Source organism: Notolabrus celidotus, chromosome 23 (genome assembly GCF_009762535.1).
Source record: "Notolabrus celidotus isolate fNotCel1 chromosome 23, fNotCel1.pri, whole genome shotgun sequence".
Lineage (NCBI taxonomy): Eukaryota > Metazoa > Chordata > Actinopteri > Labriformes > Labridae > Notolabrus > Notolabrus celidotus.
In genome coordinates, this window is record NC_048294.1 from 21083052 (window position 1) to 21105166 (window position 22115).

Sequence of the window (22115 nt, forward strand, 5' to 3'; positions counted from 1 at the left end):
CACCTTTGATCAGACTTTGATCGTATGTAGACAAAACATGCAGAGCCCATGAAAGCAGTGACCAAAATGGGCCGCCAAATACTTAAAGATCTATGTTTTTCACATAGAAGTACATTTTTGTCAGTGTGGAGAATCTTTCGTGTTTGGGAAAATAACTTGCAGACAAAGAAAAATCCTATACATATTTTTTAAGTTCTGCCAGGACTCTTTGGTTTTATAAAATCCTCCAGGCTGCAGCTCTGACAGCTGATCTGTCACTGCTTTTATTTTGTAAAGTGACCGGAAGTCCTCCTCCTGTCCCGTTCAGTGTCAACGTCTTCACTGAAAGCAGAGATCGTAAGAGCTGTAGGTGCTCGGACTCAGAATCCGTTAAAGACCCGGGTCTGGACCAGAGGAGCTCTCCGCGTCCTGAACTCTGATCCCGGCTCCGTGTGAGTCCGCGGGTCCACTCCGGGTCTGGATCCATGGCCTGATCTGATCCGGATCCTCTGCAGCTGAAGCCTCCGAGATGCTCCCAGCTCTCTACCGCTGCACAAAAACACCGTCACCGAAACCGGCCCGGGGACTCAGCGATGCTGTTCAGACGGAGAGCCAGGTAACCTTAGCATGCTAGCTGGACCCGGCAAAGATCTGACCCGAGTGTACAGAGACCCGCGGGTTCATAGAGGCGCAGGAGAGGAGGAGAAAGGGCTGTGATCCTGCAGAGGGAGAGGAGGAGGAGGAGGTGTGGGTGGAGGGCTGGAGGGGCTCCTTCAAACAGAGGCCTCCAACATCTCTTTATGTGTTACATCATGTGTCCTCCGCCTGTGTGAGTGTGCATGAAGGGTTAGTTTTAATCTGAAGGTCTCTTTGTCTGGTGGTGGTGCTGCTGCAGACTGTGGGTGGTGGTGCAGACTGTGGGTGGTGGCCGCTGGTTCCTCTGTGTGGATCATCGCTCTTATTGTGTGTTCACAGCAGGGCCGGTCTCAGGCTGTCTGAGGGGCCGGGGGCTGCAAACCCTGAAGGGGCACCAGCTCTGAGACATGTGGGACCCCTTATTTTCCAGCAGTCTGGTTAAGAGTTAAAATCATTCCCCACATTCACAGGACGACCATTTTCCTGTGACATCACACACAGTCAGGTCTCAAATGTTAATATAAAGTTTATCTGATGTGAACGGAGTTGTAAGTGGTGAAACACATGCAAATTGCTTTAATTTCCCCGCTTCCCAATTTATCAGAACTGTTGACATTCCTGGTAAACGATGGAGAGACATTTGGCTAACTTTCAAACACAACAAACATTTAAAAAAATCCTATAACTACAGACAACAGCTAACATTAAAGTTCAGTCAGGACCGCTCTCATCAAAATAATTCTTTATTTACATGTAATAAGTTATATTTGGCGGTATGACTCTGTTCTGAGAGCTCCTTGGCCTTCCATGTGCCTACGTGGAACAACAAATTCTGAGGCAGGGTGAGTACATATCCTCTCTCTTTTATGTGCATACATGGAAAACCAAGGCAGGGAGAGCAGCAGCAAAGACTCCTGGGGTACAGAACAGAGCGAGCATCAGTGACGATACATATGACACTGGTGACATTTTTGTCTTTGGCCAAACACACCCTTGTTGAAGACAAGGGGTCGGAACTAACTCACACTACAATACAATAGGATAAGATACGATATAATACAAATGGAAATATAAATACATTGAGCAGATGAAGGTTTGTTTCAGACGCTCATTTTGGGCTCTCCATCTTCAGACGTTACGCTCTGTGACTCCATATTTCAGATCAGTGACAGGTGTTTGATTGGTGCTACTCTGGAACCTGTTTTTCTGGCTTAGGGCCAGTGCTTAGAACTGGTAACACAAAGAACTGATTCTAGATAAGGCACTGGCTCCGAACCAGCCTTTGTGGAAAGGGGGTATTGTTCTGGACGATCACTGTGTCTCTCCGCCTTTCATCCCTCTGGTGCTGTGGTTGTGAGTGTTGGCTGGCCTCAGTCAGGAAGGCTTCACTCACTTAAAGATACTACAGATATTTACCAGCTCTTTAAGGTCTGTCCCCTGAATGTAAGACTATCACACCTTTTCAGATGTTGGTGATCCTGGGATTATCCTAGGAATAAGAGTACAATCTTATATCCGGGTTTGTTAGATACCTTAAGTTGGAACACAGCAGTATGACATTAATACAGCCTGTCACCAGAAGAAAGTCGAAGCTTTTCCGACATAGTCAGTCCTATTTTGTGACGCTGATATCACCATTTAGAGCTCGCAGAACCCCAGAGAGTCCAGGATTATTTTTAAATCCTCCCGTGTATTAAAACAGTAAAAGAAAATCCCTGCCTGTGTTGAAGTCGTCATCTTTAACAGGTAACCCAAATTCACACCATGACGTTGCGGGTTCCTCGTCTTTTTTCACCTCTGACATCTTTAGGATCTTATTGTGAAAAGGAGCGCTGTAGAAGACGAGAAAGGCATTTTCTTTCTTCCTTGTAAGATCTTTATTCAGAATTACCTCACACAGTGGGACCAGACACCTCGTCCTGGAGGGCTGTGATACATAGAGTCAGTTCACTGACGGCAGAGTCTCTGGATGTTGACTCAGAAAGCAAACACGGTTTTCAGTTTGGTGTCATCACAGATGTTTATCTCAGGTGTTTATCTCAGGTGTTGTTTATCTAGCGAGTCAGGTGTTTGCTTTTGTACTACAGCGACAGATTTCACTCTGATTTAATGACAGTAAACAGACTGAATGGATGCAGATTTATAAAAAGGCCAAGCTCATGATTTGTCGGGTTTGGCTGCAGAAGTTCAGGAATATCTTAAAATGCTCTTTTTTTCGAATGAGGTTTGGTTTCAACATTTCTGATGCAATCTGAGGAAATCAGGAGAGTCTAATACTGATGGTCTCTCAGCTGTGAGGGAGTTTCTGCTCTAGTATTCAGCAGAGATGCAGTTTGTTTCTGTGTATGCATTGAATTTGAGTAATCTCATAATGCTGCGTCTGATGTTAGTGTTTTATGGTTCTCACATCCTCCCCGTGATGTCTCCCTGCAGCTTTAGGTGACACAGGACACTTTGATGGCTGAATAGCATCTCAGAGAAACCTGCGTGACGCTGTGTCTCTTATAGGAAGCAGTCAGTGCTGAAATAAGCTTAAAAAATGTCAAACGGGGTCTAAAGATGCTGGTGAAAATAAAGCCGCTCTCCTCTGGCAGTGAAGGCTGTGCAGTGATGCATTATTTCCCTGACATTCAGTGATTGTGCAGCGTTGGTGCAGTGATTGGGCCGTGGGCTGCGCTGCAGGCACGACCGAGCGTGGTGACTGTACACATGTGACATCACAACCTTACAGAAGTCCTGACAGCGCGTTTAAAGAGACAGGCGCCACAAAAAGGGACAGTTTGAAAGTGTTTTGCATGTGGTGAGGTGTTACTTCAGTACAAAGAGCTGCTTTGTTTTCAGGTTGAGTAAAGACACACAGGGGATGGTTTGAGGTATGTGGAGACAATCTTTCCCAGCGCGTATGGCAGCCTGGAGAGGTTGGTGTCATGTTTTAATGCAGAAAGACCAAACTCCATTATTTCTATTTATTGATAACAGGTGTTTGATATTGTTTTAATAATGGATCGGACTTTGTGTGTGTAGAGATCACATCATTTTTCCTTCTCTCTGAATATTTGCAGCATTTTTTTGCAAGTTTTCATCCTGTTCTCCTCGGAAACAATGAAAACATCCACACCGGTGACGCCATCTTTACTCTCTCGCTAGCTTGTTGCAGCTGCACTTGTGCATGTCAATCACAGGTAGCTCCGCCCATAAATCCCTGGTCTCTGTCGCTCTAAATGAGAAGACTTAACACTAGAGATTGAGACCAAGAACTCAAGAGGAAGATGTTACTAAGAGAACAAGTCAGCTGATAAGTAAGGCCGTGTAATCATCGAAGTCTTCTGCCTGTTTTTAAGATCTCATCTTCTTCCTCTCTGAATAAAACTCTCTGTCTTCACAGCTGTCACACAGCATCTCTTTAAACCTTGTCTCTGTTTATTAATATGTAGAGATTGTTAATTTTAATGTGAAATCTCTGCCCACACTAACACCCATGGGTGACCTGAAATCCTCAGATAATCACTGAGCTGCTTTAAAGAAAGATCCTGAGTGTTCCACCTTGTTTATTTATGCTAATGATGAAGATGATGGGGACAAAGATGTTTCTTAAATCATGTTTGTTTTATGAGTCATCTAACCCTCTCTAATCCCTATTTCTGTCTCCCCTTACCTCCCCCGCCCTCCTCATCTCCCACACTTTGTCTCATCTCCTCATCTCTGTTGTTATGACATCAACTCCCCCTCCTCACATCCTCCCTCATCCCTCTGCTCCTCTCATTTCCCTCCTCTCTCCTTCACCTCATCTTTTTTATCTACAACCATCTTCGTATCTCCCTCTGCCCCCTCCTCTCCCTCCTCAGGATGTTGCGATGGCTGGTGTGTGGTCGGCTGGGTCCGGTCTGGATGTGGAAAGCGCTGCTGCTCTTTGTGGCGCTCGCGTTCGCCGGCCAGCTGCTGGGGGTCATCTTCAACAAGAGGTAACTAAACTAATATCAGTTTAAACTTTTATTCAACTCAATGAAATCATGTCTCTGGTGTCAGGGATTTCAAAACAAGAACTCCTTCTCCTGTTGATGTGCAGCAGAGCGAGTCGACTTGTTGTTGAGGTCAGCTCTTCATGTGACTGTGGTGACCACAAGAGCCCCAGAGAGGAACTGACACTGAACTCACAGATTATGTAGAAAGATGATTAAATAGCACTTTTTCACAAAGTCAGAATATGCACGATAACACAGGAGATATGTTGCGGTTCTTACATTCGTGTGACTTGTCTCCATCAAAGATTAAACTCCCCGTGTTTAAAACTGCACTAAGAGCAAAGTTAACATCAGAGATGTTGGTGATGTAAGTTAAAGGTGCTGTTGTAGAGGAAGTGATAACTCCATGACCACAATAATATTAGTTAAATTACAAACAGAAATTTGGGAGGGAAAAGTCAAAAGTCAAGCTTTGTCAGGTCTGTCCCAAGCAGCAACCTCCGGTCTAAAAATATAAGTCCAATGTTGAAGTGCTAAAAACTGCAGTTCATCAAGGATCCGCTTGAGGCTGGCTCCGGAAGTACTGGAAACCACATACACACCAATTCAAAAAAGCCGATCTTTACAGCAGAAATAAACATGTTTACAGCCTGGTACAAAAGACGAGTGTAGTTTGTATAGAATTCTGTAATTCTATCTTTGATCTGAGAATTCTAGAACACCTGCTGTTGCTCTCCATACAGACTGTTCCTGTTTCCTGCTGATACCTGATTGGTCGATACTACTCAGACTACAGACAGAAACCAGAACTCTTCTCAGACACAAATCCAGACCCTGAGATCCAGATTCAACCTGTTTCTGAATCAGAATCTGTAATTACAGGTTAGTTGTAGCTGAAAGTAAAAAGCTTTGTCAGGTCTGTCCTCAAGAAGAGAAGAAAACTACTTTTACAATGTTTGTTTGTTGAATGGAGTTCTATGAAAGAGGATTAGAGACGCTGATGTTTTTTTAGGTCTGACCTTCTTCACAGAAGGTTCCATTTGTTCTCAGAATTCTAGAACACCGGCTGTTGCTCTCCATACAGACTGTTTTTCCTGCTAAGACCAAAGCCTGCTAAAACCTGATTGGTCGACACTACTCAGGCGGTGGGATCCATCATTTCTGAGGCATTCCAGGAAGTCAGGAAATCTAAACGCTGATTGTCTTTAGTGACACAGCATCAAGCAGATTTGTGTCTCAGTGTAAATGTTTGATCTAGAACAGATTGTTAGCTGCTCTTCATGCAGATATCTGTTTATAGAGAGGAAGTAATCCTCCTCAGATTAACAACCATGGGAGCCGGGATGTCATTACGTTGGATTGTGGTCCTCCTGCTTTTGCTCTCCATAAAGACTGTTTTCCCTGCAGACACAAACAGAAACCAGAGCCCCTCAAGACCTTTCAGTACAGAGTCTGCAGTTAAGATTTATGGCCTCTTCCCCCACCCTTGCAGACAGAGACATCCAGACCTGATGTTCACATGTTGCTCAGACTGTCGTGTACCACCTCTACATTTGATGGTGAACAGTGATGTCACCACTGTGTTATACATGCACACCCTGCACTGTGGAGCTGAATGGGTGTCATGCTCTTTGAATTTTGGGAAACACCTCAAAAAATCCATCCAGATCTGGATCAGATCTGTGAGGCGGATCTGTTTGCTCAGAATAGAAAAGACATAAGTGCTGTGGTATTTACTGTGATTTCATCCTAAAGACTCTACAATCTGTGCATGCTTAACTTGAAGATTTGAAGTCTATAAACCATAATGAACTAAGTATTGAACACATGGCTCTGAACGTTCTCTACGAGGAGCTCGAGCTCTTTGTGTTTTTTAAAATCAGCGCTTGTTAGCCGTTTGAGTAAAGAATGCAGAGGTATGTTTCTACGGCATGGTGGGACTAACTGGTTCACTGTGTTCCCTCTGTGTCTCTGGCTGTGAGGGAAAGTACATGTCAGTGTTTGAGGCTGCTTTGTCTGCAGAGACACACCCCCTCCTCACTGAGTCACACAGCTCTCTCTGCCTTGCTGCTCGTGAGCTCTCTCACCTTATCGCAAACACACAAACAGCAAAGACTGGAACAAACCTTTAGCACCAGCTGCAGACTGCGTATACGCGGAGATGCAGCCTCTTGTTTTCATTAGTGAGGCCAATGCCAAAAGCCTTTTTCATAATGCAAGTCTGCAAGAAGCTCTGCCGTCATCACGCCTTTGTACTTTCACATTGATCCTACAACGTAATACGCTGATGCTTTAGGATACAGCCGTGGGACCACTTGGTCCCGACATCACATCTCTGGTTTTATACAACATATTTATTTCTGCACACATCTCTAAAATGTTTTCAGACCATGTTTTTTGCAGCAGATTTCAAGGACTTTTCTAAAACTTTCTTACTAATTCTTAGATTTCTTGACTTTTCTAGGATTTTAATGACTGTATAAAGCCTCTGTTTTTGTGTGACTACAAAAGTAAGCACATATCCCTTACATAATCACAAGGAACACATGTCTATGAGTAGGGCTGGGCGAATAAATCAAATTCAGTCATGGTACTGGCTTCTCATGATCATAAATCATAAAGATAATTGAGATTAATGATTGCTGCTTGCCATGGTTGCGCTCATTTTGTCCTGTGTGGTGCACCCTCCCTTCTTTTAACTATCACTACTGCTTGTATTGAGAGTGAGGAGGACAGGGATCGAAATCCTTTTCAGGAGCTCGAGAGGTCGAGGTAGATGCGAGAGAAAGTTTGGGTGCCTGAAGATGTTGTGAATGTCGCAAAATGTTTGAAGTTGGGACTGTTATTGGTGATCTTGAACATGTGCACATGTGGAGAGCAGGGAGAAGAGCAGAATGAGCAGGTGTGTGTGTGTGTGTGTGTGTGTGTGTGTGTGTGTGTGTGTGTGTGTGTGTGTGTGTGTGTGTGTGTGTGCGTGTGTGTGTGTTAGTAAAGCAGATGGACAATGTGAGCAAGATGAGAGAGAGCCAGGGGTCAATGTTTGGGGTTCTGTTTACACGTTAAGTTTCTCTCTGAAGGAACATGATTTTGGTTTTAATTGTAACACAGTAGGCTAAGTTTTTATCCCTTTACTGACCCTTGTTATATACATCCCTTACCATCAAACCAGCAACAACCAAAACAAAGCTGTTACCCTGAGGTCACTCATTCACCCTGAGGAATTAGCTCCGTAGACTTCTGTACACGCACAAACAGTAAATCTGTTATTCTTTAGCTTTAAACGACTTAACATTAACGTCTCCCTCATTGCCGAGCACCCGGCCTAGACAACATTTCCAACATATTTCTGTTCTCTGAACATCTGGCTCTCCAGGCCCAGAGGGAGGTTCAGGTTGCATCGATGTGGTCAGAGCATAAAAACTGGCTGCCCTCCAACTGACCTGCGCACTGGAGCCTGACTGATGTTCAGATTTGGAGTGTAATACAGTAACAGCAGGCCGTGGTGGTGGGGCGGCACGACAATATGGTGAAACAGGCAGGAGTGGAAAGTTTGAGAGAAATGTGCAAATTTAATTTCCATTATATGGGATGATAATGAGCACACAAGGAAATTTATCCTATCACGTTTACATACAGAGCAGGTCTAGACCTTACTCTGTGTTCTATTATTAACAAAGACCCAACATCAAGACAGGATAAGATCCAGACCCATCTTACAGACAGGACTCAGTCTGATCTCATCTTAATCCACCATGAGCAGAGCACTTTGCAGCATTTAGCAAGTTACAGTGGTAAGGACAAACTTCCTTTTACAGGCAGAAACCTCCAGCAGGACCAGATTCATGTTAGACACACATCTGCTGAGACCGTGTTGGAGAGAGGGATAGAGGGAGATGAAGAGAGAGAGAGATGATAGTGGTGAGACGGATAGCAGTAGTGGTAGCAGATGGAGTCTGGCACGTCCACAGCAGCAGAGATCCAGAGGAACCTATGAGACAAGGGAGCTCAGGGACTCCAGAAAGGTCTATGGTTAGTAACTTTAACGGGACAGGGAAAATTAAAGTAAGAGCAAGGCAAACAGAGAAGAGACAGAGAAAGACAGGTTCCAACTATGTAAGTCTAAGCCTATAGCAGCATAACTAAGAGCTGGTCCAAGCCTGATCCAGCTCTAACTATAAGCTTTATCAAAAAGGAAAGTTTGAATTCTACTCTTAGAGTAGAGAGGGTTTCTGCTGCCTGGACCATGGCTGGTAAATGAACTCAAAGGAGAGCTGCCTGCTAGCTGAAGGCTCTACCTCCCATGCTATTTGTAATCATAGAAAAGCTCAAACATCCTTCCTTGTTTGGATGCTGTATCCTCCCCCACCAGTGTTCATAAACCTGGGCCCTGTTTTACAACATATCTTTGAGTCTCAATGAGTCCAATAGGCGTGTTTCATCCTGCAGCAGTGACAGAGCCTGTACTGGCTGCAACAAGCTGAAAATCCAGATTTAAGTCACACTGGTTTATAAGACAGTCTGTTTTTTGCAGCTTCTAGAGGAAACTGTGTTCATGCAGAAAGACCCCATTGTGTTCAACAATGTGCACTTTCTGTGCAGACGTGTAGCTCTGGTCTGAGTTCTGCTGAGAGAGGGGTTTTTGTTCAAGAGGGATCTCTAAACACACACCAGACAACACGGAGACAAACACAGGACGTAGTTTTTCTACTTCTTCATTCATCAGTGAGTCTTGTTGTGTGTTACACAAATATTGTGATGCAGCCGGACGAGCCAAATTAAACACAGAGGTGATGGAGACACTCTAATGCTGTGGAAAGTAAAAATGCTGTTTTTGTCGAAGGAATCTGGTGACGTTAAAGATCTCTCTCTGTAGGGATAATTTCTGTAATGTTGTCAGAAAAGAACTACACGGATGCATCGAAACTGCACATTGCTGAATGTGGCAATTCTTTTAAAAAACATTTTTTTTGCTGCTTTTTTGCCTTTATTGATAGGACAGTTTAAGAGAGACAGGAAATGTGGGGAGTAGAGACAGGGGGAAGACATGCAGGAAATGTTCGACCGGCCGGGAGTCGAACCGGCGACCTCTGTAACGAGGACTATGGCCTCTATACGTGGGGCACTTAGACCACTAAGCCACCATGCCCCGTATGTGGCAATTCTTTTAATATTTTTGCACATTTACAGTTTAAAATATGTAAAAAAGATGAGGAAATTGGAAATTCTTGATAAAACCCACAGAATGAAATCCTGTCTCTCTTTTTTCCCATCCTGCAGCAGCGTCCAGCCGGCCGCTCGCTCTGTCTTCTCGTCCCCTGACGCTCAGGGCCCCTCTCTGGGTTCCTGTCGCCCCCACAACCATATCATGTTCCTGAAGACGCACAAGACAGCCAGCAGCACTGTGCTCAACATGCTGTACCGCTTCGGAGAGGAGCGAAACCTCCGCTTCGCTCTGCCGCTCGGCTACCAGCTGGGATACCCGCTGCCCTTCAACGCTCATAGGGTCAAAGGTTACCGAGGTCCCAGAGCCATGGAGTTCCATATCATGGGCAACCACATGAGGTTCAACAAGCCAGAGGTGAGTTATGAAGAAGACCAGTGTGTTTTCTTTTTACCTCGACATGTTTGGACTACAAACCTAAAAGAAAAACACACCGGTCTAATAACAGACACAGTCTTACTGTATGATAGGAGGGAGAAACTTCAACTTTTAAAAACTTGTGATGGATTTTTACTCAGTAGTTGAAATGCGAAGACGTCAGACTGCGCGGTTGTCGTACTCTTCTCTCTTTCTCACATTTTTAAACACAGCTTTTCAGATTTTTCTGCTGGAGATGAAGCGTCCTGCATGCCCTGACAATCTACTAATTTAGATTTAAAAACTGCAACTTTAACAAAGCCATTTTTTGTGTTTACTCCAAATTTATGATTTGAGGATTGGTCCATCAATCGGTCCATCAATTGGTCCATCAATCCACAAAAATCAGTCCATCAATCCATCCATCAAACTTTATTCATATAGCGCCAAATCCCACAATTGTTACCTGAAGCCTCTTTCCAAACAGAGCAGGGCTAGACCATTCTCTCAGGACTCAGTCTGATCTCATCTTAATCCACCATGAGCAGAGCACTTTGCAGCATTTAGCAAGTTACAGTGGCAAGGACAAACTTCCTTTAACAGGCAGAAACCTCCAGCAGGACCAGACTCATGTTAGACACACATCTGCTGAGACCGTGTTGGAGAGAGGGATAGAGGGAGATGAAAAGAACAGGATTGCACATGTGAGGCTGGAGTTCATGTTTTAAGGTGTGTGTCTTTGTTTCCCTCTCAGGTGGAGAAGGTGATGCCTGCGGACACCTTCTACTTCTCCATCGTCAGGGACCCAGTGGCGCTCGCTGAGTCTTCCTTTGCTTACTACAAAGAGGTCGCTCCAGCGTTTCGGAAAGCCAAAGGTTTGGGCGACTTTGCAGACGATCCGAGAAAATACTACGACCCCCGTCTCCGTAACAACCACTACGCTCGCAACCTGCTGTGGTTCGACTTCGGCATGGACCACAACGCTAACTTCTCTATGGCGCTGGCTCAGCGAGGGAAGGCCATGATCCGCCGCGCCTTCAAGCTCATACTGATCTCCGAGTACTTCGACCAGTCCATGATCCTGCTCCGGCACGCCCTCTGCTGGCCACTGGACGCCGTTGTCTCGTTCAGCCTGAATGCTCGGCAGCAGAAGCCCAACAGCATCGGGGGGCTCGGGGGGAGCTGGATGGGTAAAGCGGTGGCAGCGGCCGGCGTCGGAGGAAGAGTAGGACGATTACAAGCGAAGACGCTTCCTAATCTGTCGCTGACTGAGGATCAGCGAGAGAAGCTGCGTCAGTGGAACGCCTTAGACTGGTACTTATACAAAGCCTTCAACAAGACCTTCTGGGAGGACGTCGAGAAGTTCGGCCACGCCCAGATGGAGCAGGAAGTCGCTCTCCTCAGGATTCGGCGGGACGATCTGGCTCGGGTTTGTCTCAGGGACGGAGGGAAGCCCGTGGAGGCGCAGAGGATCCGAGACCGAAACATCCGGCCTTTTCAGAGCGGATTAGTGAAGATTCTGGGCTATGAGCTGCAGCCGGGGCTCGACAACGCCACCAGGACGGCGTGTCTGAGGATGATCCGCCCGGAGATCCAGTACAAAGACGTGTTGGATACTAAACAGTTCCCCCGGGCGGCTCCAGCGGTCCCAGCACAGGCGGGGCCTCCGGTTCCTCCGATGGGGGCGGCTGGTGGATCTTTTTTAAGACCAGACTTGTCTAGGACAGCAGAGAGGCTGGTCGGGGGGGAGGCGGGTGGGAGGACAGTGGAGGAGAGGGGGAGGGACTGGGACGGGAGCCGCTTGAAAAAGAATAACCAGACTCAGATGGAGGAGCGAGGACGCCTCAGATAGTGTGGTGAGTAATGAGAAGCTGAACTCTGAGCCGAGTGAGTTTACACGTGAGAAGACTGAAAGGTTCCTCCTTTGCTCTTCCACTCTGCTTGTTTTCTTACTGACTGTCTTTGCTTTAGTCAGTGTGACTCTTTGACCTTTGACCTCTGAGCTGCAGCTGCTTGTTTTGTCTCGATGGGAGGTGAAAGGACTGTTTTGTTTATGAGAAGTGTCTGCAGCTTGTTCTGCTGCTGTTCATCCCTCAGTCATGTGACCTCAGTCATGTGACCACACACACACAGAGAGCTCTGTCTTAGTCCATGTTCATATTTATGCTTTCAAATGTTCAGATCGGTTCACAGGTTTGGAGTTTCTCAGCTTGCAGAGCTCTGACTTTTACCTCTCATGCATTACTCAGAGTCAGCGAGTTAGCAGCTGTGTTTCACTTTTATTGCCTTTTTATTCAGAAGTTATTGAACATGTAGCTCCAGGTAAACCACTCTTCTATGTTTGAAAAATACCCCACAGTGTTTGGCACATTCAGTTTCCTGTCAGAGCTTTTCTTCCCCTCTCATCTCGGCCTCAGAGACCGAAGTGATGCGTTTATATGATAAATAAAACACAGGAAACAGGAAGTGAAATATATCTAACACTGATTCATCGGGCCGTGTGGGAACAGCAATTTTATTTCCCCAAAGACTGAAAAAAAGGAGATTTTAAATAGTTTTGTGAGGGTATGACTCAGATTTGAAAGGAGAACAAACCTTTATTGTCAGTCATGCTTCCCAAGTTGAAGTTTTCTTCCAGTATTTTATGATTTCAGACAAACTTTAGGTTTTAAAATGTTCAAAGTTAGGCTGCACAGATTGATTCTTTCTGCTTGAGTCGAGAGAGTGTTTCAGTTTCTTATTTACGTTCTTAAATTGTTCCTCTTGCTGGTATCGTTTGACTCTCATATTTAAGAAATCTTGATGCGTGAGAGGAAAAAATCTGTTTCTAAGTCTCTGCTGCTGCTGTGGTTTCTGAAAGTCTGCTTCTTGTTGATTGAAAAATAATCAGGATAAAGTTTCTGTCTGTGAAACACCTCAGAGCCTCAGAGTCTGCACTGAGCTGAGTCCAGAACCACAAACCTGAACCGCTCCTTTAATAATACAGGAGCTGAAACTGATCCGAGCCCTGCAGACGGCTGCTTCATATCAGAGGTTAGACACGAGAGACGGCTCGGTGCGGCTCCGTTTATCTGCACAGATGTTTGAAGGTAAACACTCTGATTTATTTCACAACGCTACACACGTCATCTCAGATCACTAAAGAGTGAGTCAGCAGGTGTTTGGGGGATTCCAGGATTCAGTTCATCATTAAAATAAAACCACAGTGTGTTTAACTTGAGTTGATGTTAGATTAAAGATGATTTAATAATATCTGATAACTTATTTAATCCTGGAGGAGGAGAGTGAGACCTCAGGCTGTGCAAACATACTGCAGGAACTGGTGTTCAGGAGATTACTGACTTTAAGGATGCTAAAAATTAAGATTAATAAAGTGAGCAGACATTTAAAACATCAACCAAAAATGACAATAATAAGTTTGCCTAGTAGAAGCTGAAGTTTTTAAAATGTTTATAAAATTTTAACTTGTGACTCAAAAACAAAAGTCAGGTTTCCACTAAAATAAGCAGGTAAGGTTACTCACCCAACAAAAGAAATGTTTTCTTATCTATCATTTCGATATCATGATTTTATCAGATTAAAAATATCAAATAAAATCAATCAATCTTTATTTATATATTGCCAAATCCCAACAAATGTTATCTGAATACTCTTTCCAAACAGAGCCGGTCTACACTTAATCACTCATCTTAATCCACCATGAGCAGAGCACTTTGCAGCATTTAGCAAGTTACAGTGGCAAGGACAAACTTCCTTTAACAGGCAGAAACCTCCAACTAAACACAGAGATGAAGAGGAAGAAAAAGAAGCGCAGCTGCAACAAGCTGATAAGAGAGTAATAATGGAGAACACAATTGCAGTTAGCTAAACATGTGCAACAAATATTTATGCAACAAAGATGCATGAAAGAAAAAAGAAGCCGCATTAGCAACAGTTGCATAAATGCAGAAAAACATCCACATCATGAATCCCTCGTTCAGCCCGTTGTTTTCTTCCTCTCATAAAGACTGCTGCACGACATCCTCTGTCTCACGGGTAACTTCTGCATGGATATACAACAATAAGGTTTGAAGAAATAGTTAGTCAGTACTCAACCAATCCCTGAATTTCTCATGCAATCATTAAATTGAATAACACATTAAACCATCATGTTTTAAAAACAATGGTTCCCCATGTGCAAAGTTCGGGATTCACATTTGTTTCCCGTTCATGTGGAACTCTCCTTGTTGGTATGATATGGTTCCTGGAGCTTGAAACAGACCCTGGTCGCTGCAATCAAACGTTCCTGGTCCCTTGAGCTAAAGTTCCTGCAGAGTGAACGCTGCTCCACTCAGAAGTATTTGAGTGATTGTGCATCAGACCTGCCTCTGCTGTTTGGAGGGCAGGAACGTTGAGTATTAATCATGTACGTATGATCGTCTCTGACCTTGGACAGCTGGCTGTGACGGATGAGAGACAGATGGGTGTTACCGCGTTTCAGAGGAATGCAGACGTGTTCATATAACAGAGATTCACATGTTCTGTGACAGCCTGCTGACAGACGACACAACAGGAGACACCTCTCTGTCTCTCTGTGAGGGTCATGTGACCACAGGCGGACAGGTTTCTGCACACCTGGGGTCTGAATGCTCCGAACCCCTGAAGACACTCAGAGATGTGCATGTGTGAGCCTGCTGCGTGGGTCTGACTGGTTTTTCTAGAAGGTGAGAGCTTCACTGCTACATGTTTACTCTGCAGAGGAGAGGGGGTCGGATCAGCAGAACAGCAGATGAAACTAAGGGAGGGTTTGCAAACAGCTTCAAATAAAAACAGAGCCCTGCGCTGATATCTGAGTCTGTTTCAAATGAAGTTCTTATATAAAACTTTAAAACTCTAAGACGTTCTTTATTAAAAACAAGCTCTTCTTAAATCTCAGTGTTTGAACTTTTACCCCGAGGCCCCGCGGTGTGTCAGACACACGTTACTCAAACTGTGGACAGCGTGTCAGTGTGAAGACTCTGTGAGCTCTGCAGAGGCTCTGCAGGATTCAAGATGCAAAGCAGAGCTTAGACTGACTCTTATTTTTATTGTCAGTTAATCCTTTTAGACCATAAAGTGCCAGCATGTTTTTACAGCTGCAGAACAACCCAGTATCTGACATGAAACTCAACTTAAAGCAGTTACAAACATTAAAGCAGACATTAAACTTGTCGATGAATCCACTTAAGATTCAATCAATCAAGCAGCTGTAGAGCTAACTAAGTTACACATGTCTCAGATCCCGTCAGAGCTCCACGTGTTCATCGTAACAGAGCGAGTATGCTGCGTGCACAGTGAGCTGCTCTGCTCTGAGTTTTCTCTGAAGTCATAAACTTAAATAGATAATTTTGAAGTCTTTACTTTATCGATCCTCACAGTGGAAGTTGTGTAGGAGCAGTGGGCAGCCATCCTGCAGCTCCTCTCTTGGCACATTCTTACTGCTGAATCTCTCAGCACATCTTTCCTAAGATGAAGAAATACAGAATAAAAGCCCTGCCCTCTGCAGTCTGGTCATTTGGCCTTGGTGTTAAGAGAGAAATCAGAGGTGAAGAGATGCTCCTTCACTAGGGGGCGACCAGTTGCAAAAAAGCATTGAATTCTCTGAGAAAATAATCCTACTTCTCAGCTGATTTATTCCCTCAGTGAACATCTTCCTCATGAGTTTATGGTCTTAATCTGTAGTTTCAAGTCTTCTTCACCACAGCATTATGTTCATTTAGTATTTAAAGGTCCGTTTAGAGTCACAGAGACCTGGAAGAAGGGGGCGGACTCCTGGGATTGACAAGGTGCTACCAAGGCGGCCTGAAAAGTGTCTTGTTCAGTGTTTGGTCGTTTTGAGACACCCTGAAGAGTCAGCTAAAGTAGCATCCCTTTAATTGCTACCATGACAAAACTACCATTAGCTAATAGCCCCCCAAAAAACAAGCTGGTAACTGCCGAATAGCCAAACTTCAGGCATCAAACAGTCGTCTGTAAACCAGAAAGTGGTGTTACGGCAGCTTCGCCCCCCTCCTATATACAGTTTGCAGTCAGCTCTGCTCTTTGCCAAGCTTGGAGTATGTATTTCCGCTTTCAGGAGGTCTAACTCAGCTTCAGTGTGCAGTGATATACAGTACAGGCTGCTCGGTGTCTTCAGGTTCAGTTTGGGAACAAAGGTCTGGAAACCGCTCTTCGTGTTTTGAAGAGCTCTCATTGTGTCTCTGCAAAACATTGAACTTTTGACTGACTGATGCTGAGAGTCCCAAACAAAGAGTTCTCACACAGACCAGCAGAGTGTGCACGGTGTGAATAGTTTCCTCTTACAGCAGTTGGCCTGTCGGGGGGGATTGGGTGTACAGCATTGTGTTCGAGTGGCTGCCTCCACTGTTTCCTCTGATGAAAGGGAGATTGTTCCCAAGCTCTTATAGACGCCGAGTCAAAGCGAGAGAGATAAAGAATTAAAGTTTACCCAGAAATGGACAAACCTGCCTTCATTCATTCCCCTTCTTCTCCAAGCAAACACTGAAATGTTGTGGTGATGTAGAAGAAAGTGATAAAAGACGGCTTTGGGATGGCAGTCCAGGGCGAGGAATTGGTCAGATGATGCAGGAATTTTCCCCCAAAAGACTGAAATCCAAAACCTAATGAAGTAGTTCCCAAAACAGAATATATACTGAAAAAAGCTATTTCATGGTACCTTAACACACACCTAACCTAATGTGTAAGAAACTCAGAAACAGACCATGAAACATCTGCAGAGAGGTACCTTAAAACAGACTTTAAACAGGAACCTTATCACAAGTAAGAAAAGCTGGAAACAACTGTTAAAAACTGCTATATATTGAGTAGAATATATTGGAAAAGCTGCTAAATGTAACTGGACACATCTACATAAGGGTACCTTGAAACATGCACTAGTCAATACCTCCAAAAGCTACTCTAGGGTTCCCTAACACAGACTTAACCATGAGTAAGAGAGGCAGAAAACACACCCTAAAGTGACAGCTAAAGAGCTTCAAGAGAGCTGCAAGAGCATACCCTGAACTGGCTGCTTTGGAATACCTTAAAATGGTTAAAAGAGGGGTCGCCCCAACAGTCGCTTCAGAGAACCTCAACACCACCTAACCACACTTCAGAAAGAAAGACTGAAGTAAAACTGCAACATGAAACCATCAAGCAGGTACCTTGAAATTGACAGAGGGTACCTCGATACAGCTGCTCAAAAGAAAATCGTAATGGACACCATACAGACCCAAATACACACAGATCCCCAAATACACACAGGTCCCAAAACAGATGCTAAAGAGTGATTGAAAAAGCCGCTAAAGCATAGCTTGAAGCTACAGTTTTAGGGTACCTAACAACAGGAGCAAGAAGGAACCTAAAAACAGATGGTTCTGAGTAATTTAAAATAGACCTAACCATATGGTTTGATATAAAGAGACGACCCTTTCCAAACAGACAGAGGGTATATAAATAACAGCTGCTCAAAAGTACATTGAAATAGCTGCCAAACAGGTACCTTAAAACAGACCTAGCAACACATTAAAAAGGCAGATCACCTTTCACTGCTGCTTTAGGGTACATCACAACATATACTAGAGTAGAGGGCTTCTCCAAACAGCTGCTCAGACAGACCAAACTGTGTCTTTAAACTCAGAAAACTGAGTTTCAAAAAACTTGTGACATTAACTAGAGGGTACCTCAAACTTGCCGTACCTTGAAACAGACCTGATCATATGATAGAAAGACAGAAAAGAGATCTTACAAACAACAGCTAAAGGGAACGTTGAAACACACCTTGCCATGTGAGAACATAAACACACTGCTAAAGGACATAGTGTTACAGCGGCTTACGGGTACCTTCAAACATCAGCCAAAGGGAACTTGAAGCAGTGGCTTAATTGTATCTTAAAACAGCTTCTTAGATTGACTTCAAACAGTGAGGGGTACCTGCTAGATGGTACTCTACAGCGTACCTTCCAGAAGCCATAAAGAGACACTGTGTAGTAAAGGCGTCAGGGTACCTTGAAACAGAACCAACATGTTTTAGGTAAGGAAACAGCTTCTTAAGGTAAATTCAAAGAGACACAGTAAGAAAGATAGCAGGTCTTAAACAGGTTCCAGAGGTTACCTTGCCACAGCTGCTTCAGGGTACCTTGAAATAGGTGCATGAGGGTACCTAAACTGATCGGTCCTAAAAAAAGGCCCTTAAGTGTACCATCAAAAACCACAAAAGGGTAGCCTAAAACGGACCTAAAAAATTTCTAGGACGGAAGGAAGCAGACATTAAAACTGCTGCTAACTTGAAATTAAGGGTTTAGGGTACTTAAAGACACGCTCCTGCAACACCATGTCTCTGTCATTTCTGTCGGAAAAAAGAACGTATAACACTCTGACCTGGTTTGTTTTCAATACAAACCATTGGTTCATAAAACTGTATTACAACCTCACTGTTGACTGACAATGTCTCCTTTCAGTTTCCACTAGTATTAATATTCAAGAATCTAAAATATAAGACATTAATGAGTCCTATTTGTGAAAAGATTTTTAGGACGTTGTGCATATCTTCAAAAAATGTCCCCCATATGTCTGTGAGAACACATCAGTATAGTGGCCAGGCTCTAAAGCATACACTACAAACAAATATCCATTTAATGGATGTGAACTGTAATCTCTGATCCCACCTTCCTAGATTCAGAAATATCTTTTCTTTGTCACTACAAATACATTAAAATAAACACTATTGATGTCCCCCAAACCAAAGAAGAAACACTAATGTACACAACAGCTGCAGTCATGATGTTTTCTTTAATGCCTTATTGGATGCAGTCACCTTAAATTAACATGTCAATGTATTTAATTATTCTAACTGTCTTTTGTACATACTGTATTTATCATATCGATCCACATGTTCAGTGTTCAAATACCACTCAGTAATGGCTGGTCCATAATTAAACATTACCGTTTATTGGTTTCAGGCCCACTTTATGCTTTGGTTTTATCCATGTTCAAATTGTACAAGATTTAAAACAACTAAAATACTTCTCTGAAGATTGTATTAAGAATTAAACATACTGTAATACAGCCACAATGAACCGCAAGACCCGCCACCCCCCAAAAAAAGTATCAGTATTCATGAATGAAGACTACACTGATGAAAAGTGTTTGTTCCTGAACAGATGTTCAGCGGAGCATTTTTGTCCTGACAGAAAGAAAAAAATCTAACTTTCTCATGATTGTAATGAGGTTTATATCACAACGTTGAGGTACACAGAGTTTTCAGATATTTCGCATGTGAAATTTGAAATGCGCCTGTATTTTTTTACATGTTTTTTTATTTTTCATATGTTTTGCAGTTAATCCATTCTAAGGTACGAAGATTTATTAGACATCTCAGCTGTGAAATGTCTCAAATAACATTTATTTTCTTTTAAATTTGCACATGTGCAACAGTCAGATCTTCATATACTTTTGAATATTTCACACGTCATTCAGAAGTACATTTTGTTTTCTTTGATTTCTAAATGTGAATGGTTCAATTTGTTTTCACGTGAAATATTGAAAGGAAATCTGTTTTTTTACTTGAAGTGAAACATTTTAAGGCACATGTTGTTTTGGATGTCACACACGTGATACCACATTGCACATGTGGCATTTATATAAGTTTCACATGTCTTACATTCAAAGATATGATGTTGGATCATTTCACATGTGACAAATTTGAAAACGTTATCAATGTTTGAAATGTGCAGCATTCAAATACGTTTTTTAAATGTGGATGATTAAACAGTACATGAGGTTTTATGATGTTTCACATGTGCAATATTCAAAGTATAAAAATGTAACATCTGTCAAGTGACATGATGAATTCAATATAAAAATGTTTTGACAATGCACCGTGGAACATCAGAAAACAACATTGTTTATAATATTTCACGTGATACATTAAAAAGCACGTTTTGCTTTCTTCTTGACATGTGACAACATTGTAAGCTACATTTGTTTTTGGACATGTGAAACATTGCTGATACATTTTTGTAAATTTCACATGTGAAATGATTGAAGGTGTAAATGATTTGGAAATGTTTCCTATGTGATACATATAAAGACATGTTGTACTTTCTTTTGGATATGTCGCCTGTAAATCCCTCTAAGCTACATTTATTTTTTGGAGGTTGCACATGTGATACTTTTGAACGCACATGTGTTTTTCTAAGTTTCACTTGTGAAATAACTGAAAGTATAGATGATTTGGGAATTTTTCAGTTGGTGTTATATTTGAAATCATTTTGAGACAGAAATGATCACAAAAGTGTTTTTTTATTTCATACAAATGGTTAATGAAGACAGAAGTATCTTTTAAAAAACTAGATCATTGCACAGCTCTTCATTTGTCCTCATTCTTATTCTCATAAATATGAGACTTTTATCTAATCTTGTGATAAACAGTATCTCCATTACGAGTTAAATTATGATGTGCTGAGTCACTGTTAAAGACACAGAACTCATAATTACAATAAAGTGTCTCCAATTAGTATTATAATGTGAGTTCAGTGTGGCTCTGCACACTCTGTTTTTAATTCCCCAGTGACACAAACACTCTGCTGATTGGAAACAGAAGGTCAAAATCAATCTGTGTTCAATTTCCTTTCTGTCTTTCCCCACAAAAACACACACACACACACACACACACACACACACACACACACACACACACACACACACACACACACACACACACACACACACACACACACACACTCTGATCAGCTCTGTTTTCATTCTTCCAGGAGGATCTGGTTAAAACGTGTGTCTGATATGGTACTGTGACCTTTTTGTAGCGTGTTACTCGTGTTAAAGAACTCATATGTGAACATGTTGTTCGTTACATAGTGTGTGTAAGAATATCAGGTACTTCTTGTGTCTTTAAATCGTCAGAACAGGCAGCAGCTTCGGTACACGGTGTGATTCATCTTTATCATGCACACTTCATTTGAACAGCTTCCATCTGAGCTCTGTTTCCACACTGCAGGTCATTACTGAGAGGAGGTACTTAATGGATCTGACATAATCTGAAGCTGTTACAGAATCAACTGAACTGGAAGTCTATAAGTTCATTCAGAGCGCAGCAGAGAGCTCCGGCTTGGATTTTACTTGAAACTGTATTTTTGTTGAATTTGTAGTGAATCACACCGACCGTGTGACTACTTTCAGATGTTTTTCTCTTGTACTGAATAAAAGCAACAGTTCTTAAACTTCACCACATTGTCTGCTTCATTTTTATACTTATATAACTCACATTAAAGCTCCTGTGAAGAACTTTCTGTTAAGTTGATTTTGGCGCCCCCGGTGGACAAAGCAGTACATCTTCTCTCTTTGCTGATGTTGCCCTGTTCATGTGTAAATGTGTTTTCTGATGAAAGAGGTCAAACGTATCACTCAAAGTGGTTTATACTTCTGTATGACTCTATGCTGCAGTGGTGGACGCCCTCGTGAGCACTACATACAGTACGTGTGCCACATTGTCATGTCTGCGTCGCTCTGCAGTACTTGTAAGGCGGCATGATTTCTATGCAAATCAGATAATCTGTTTCCAGTCCCGCTATGTTCACAAACTAAGTGAAAAAAAATCATTAGATAAAAATCAATATCTGACAGCATAATGGCCTAACATCAGACCTCTGGGGCAAAATAAACATTATCTAAATGACCATGTAGCCATTTATTCTTCTCTCAGTAACATTTTGAAAACATGGCTTTCTCGTGAAATTTAGTTTGTGCAATATTTTAATCAATTAAAGTGAGTGCTCATGTAAACTGGTAATACCACACAGAAAGTTTTATTTCTGTTTTTTTTTTATTATTTTATCCCCAACTATGTTCTCCTCTTGCCTTCGTCATGCAGTGTTTCTCCATCTAAAATTCTGCATCCACGAATACACAGACATATTTGCTGATGA

General features: G+C 42.8%; 1 protein-coding gene across 1 annotated transcript; it reads left to right on the forward strand.

The window, feature by feature from the left end:
* The first annotated feature begins 305 nt into the window (after positions 1 to 305).
* Positions 306 to 21415, forward strand: gal3st4 (galactose-3-O-sulfotransferase 4). Its single transcript, XM_034675978.1, has 5 exons — positions 306 to 595; positions 4461 to 4577; positions 9855 to 10155; positions 10910 to 12011; positions 21188 to 21415. The coding sequence occupies exons 1-4, from the start codon at positions 573 to 575 to the stop codon at positions 12005 to 12007; spliced, it is 1539 nt and encodes a 512-aa protein (XP_034531869.1). The 5' UTR covers positions 306 to 572; the 3' UTR covers positions 12008 to 12011; positions 21188 to 21415.
* Positions 21416 to 22115: the final 700 nt, after the last annotated feature.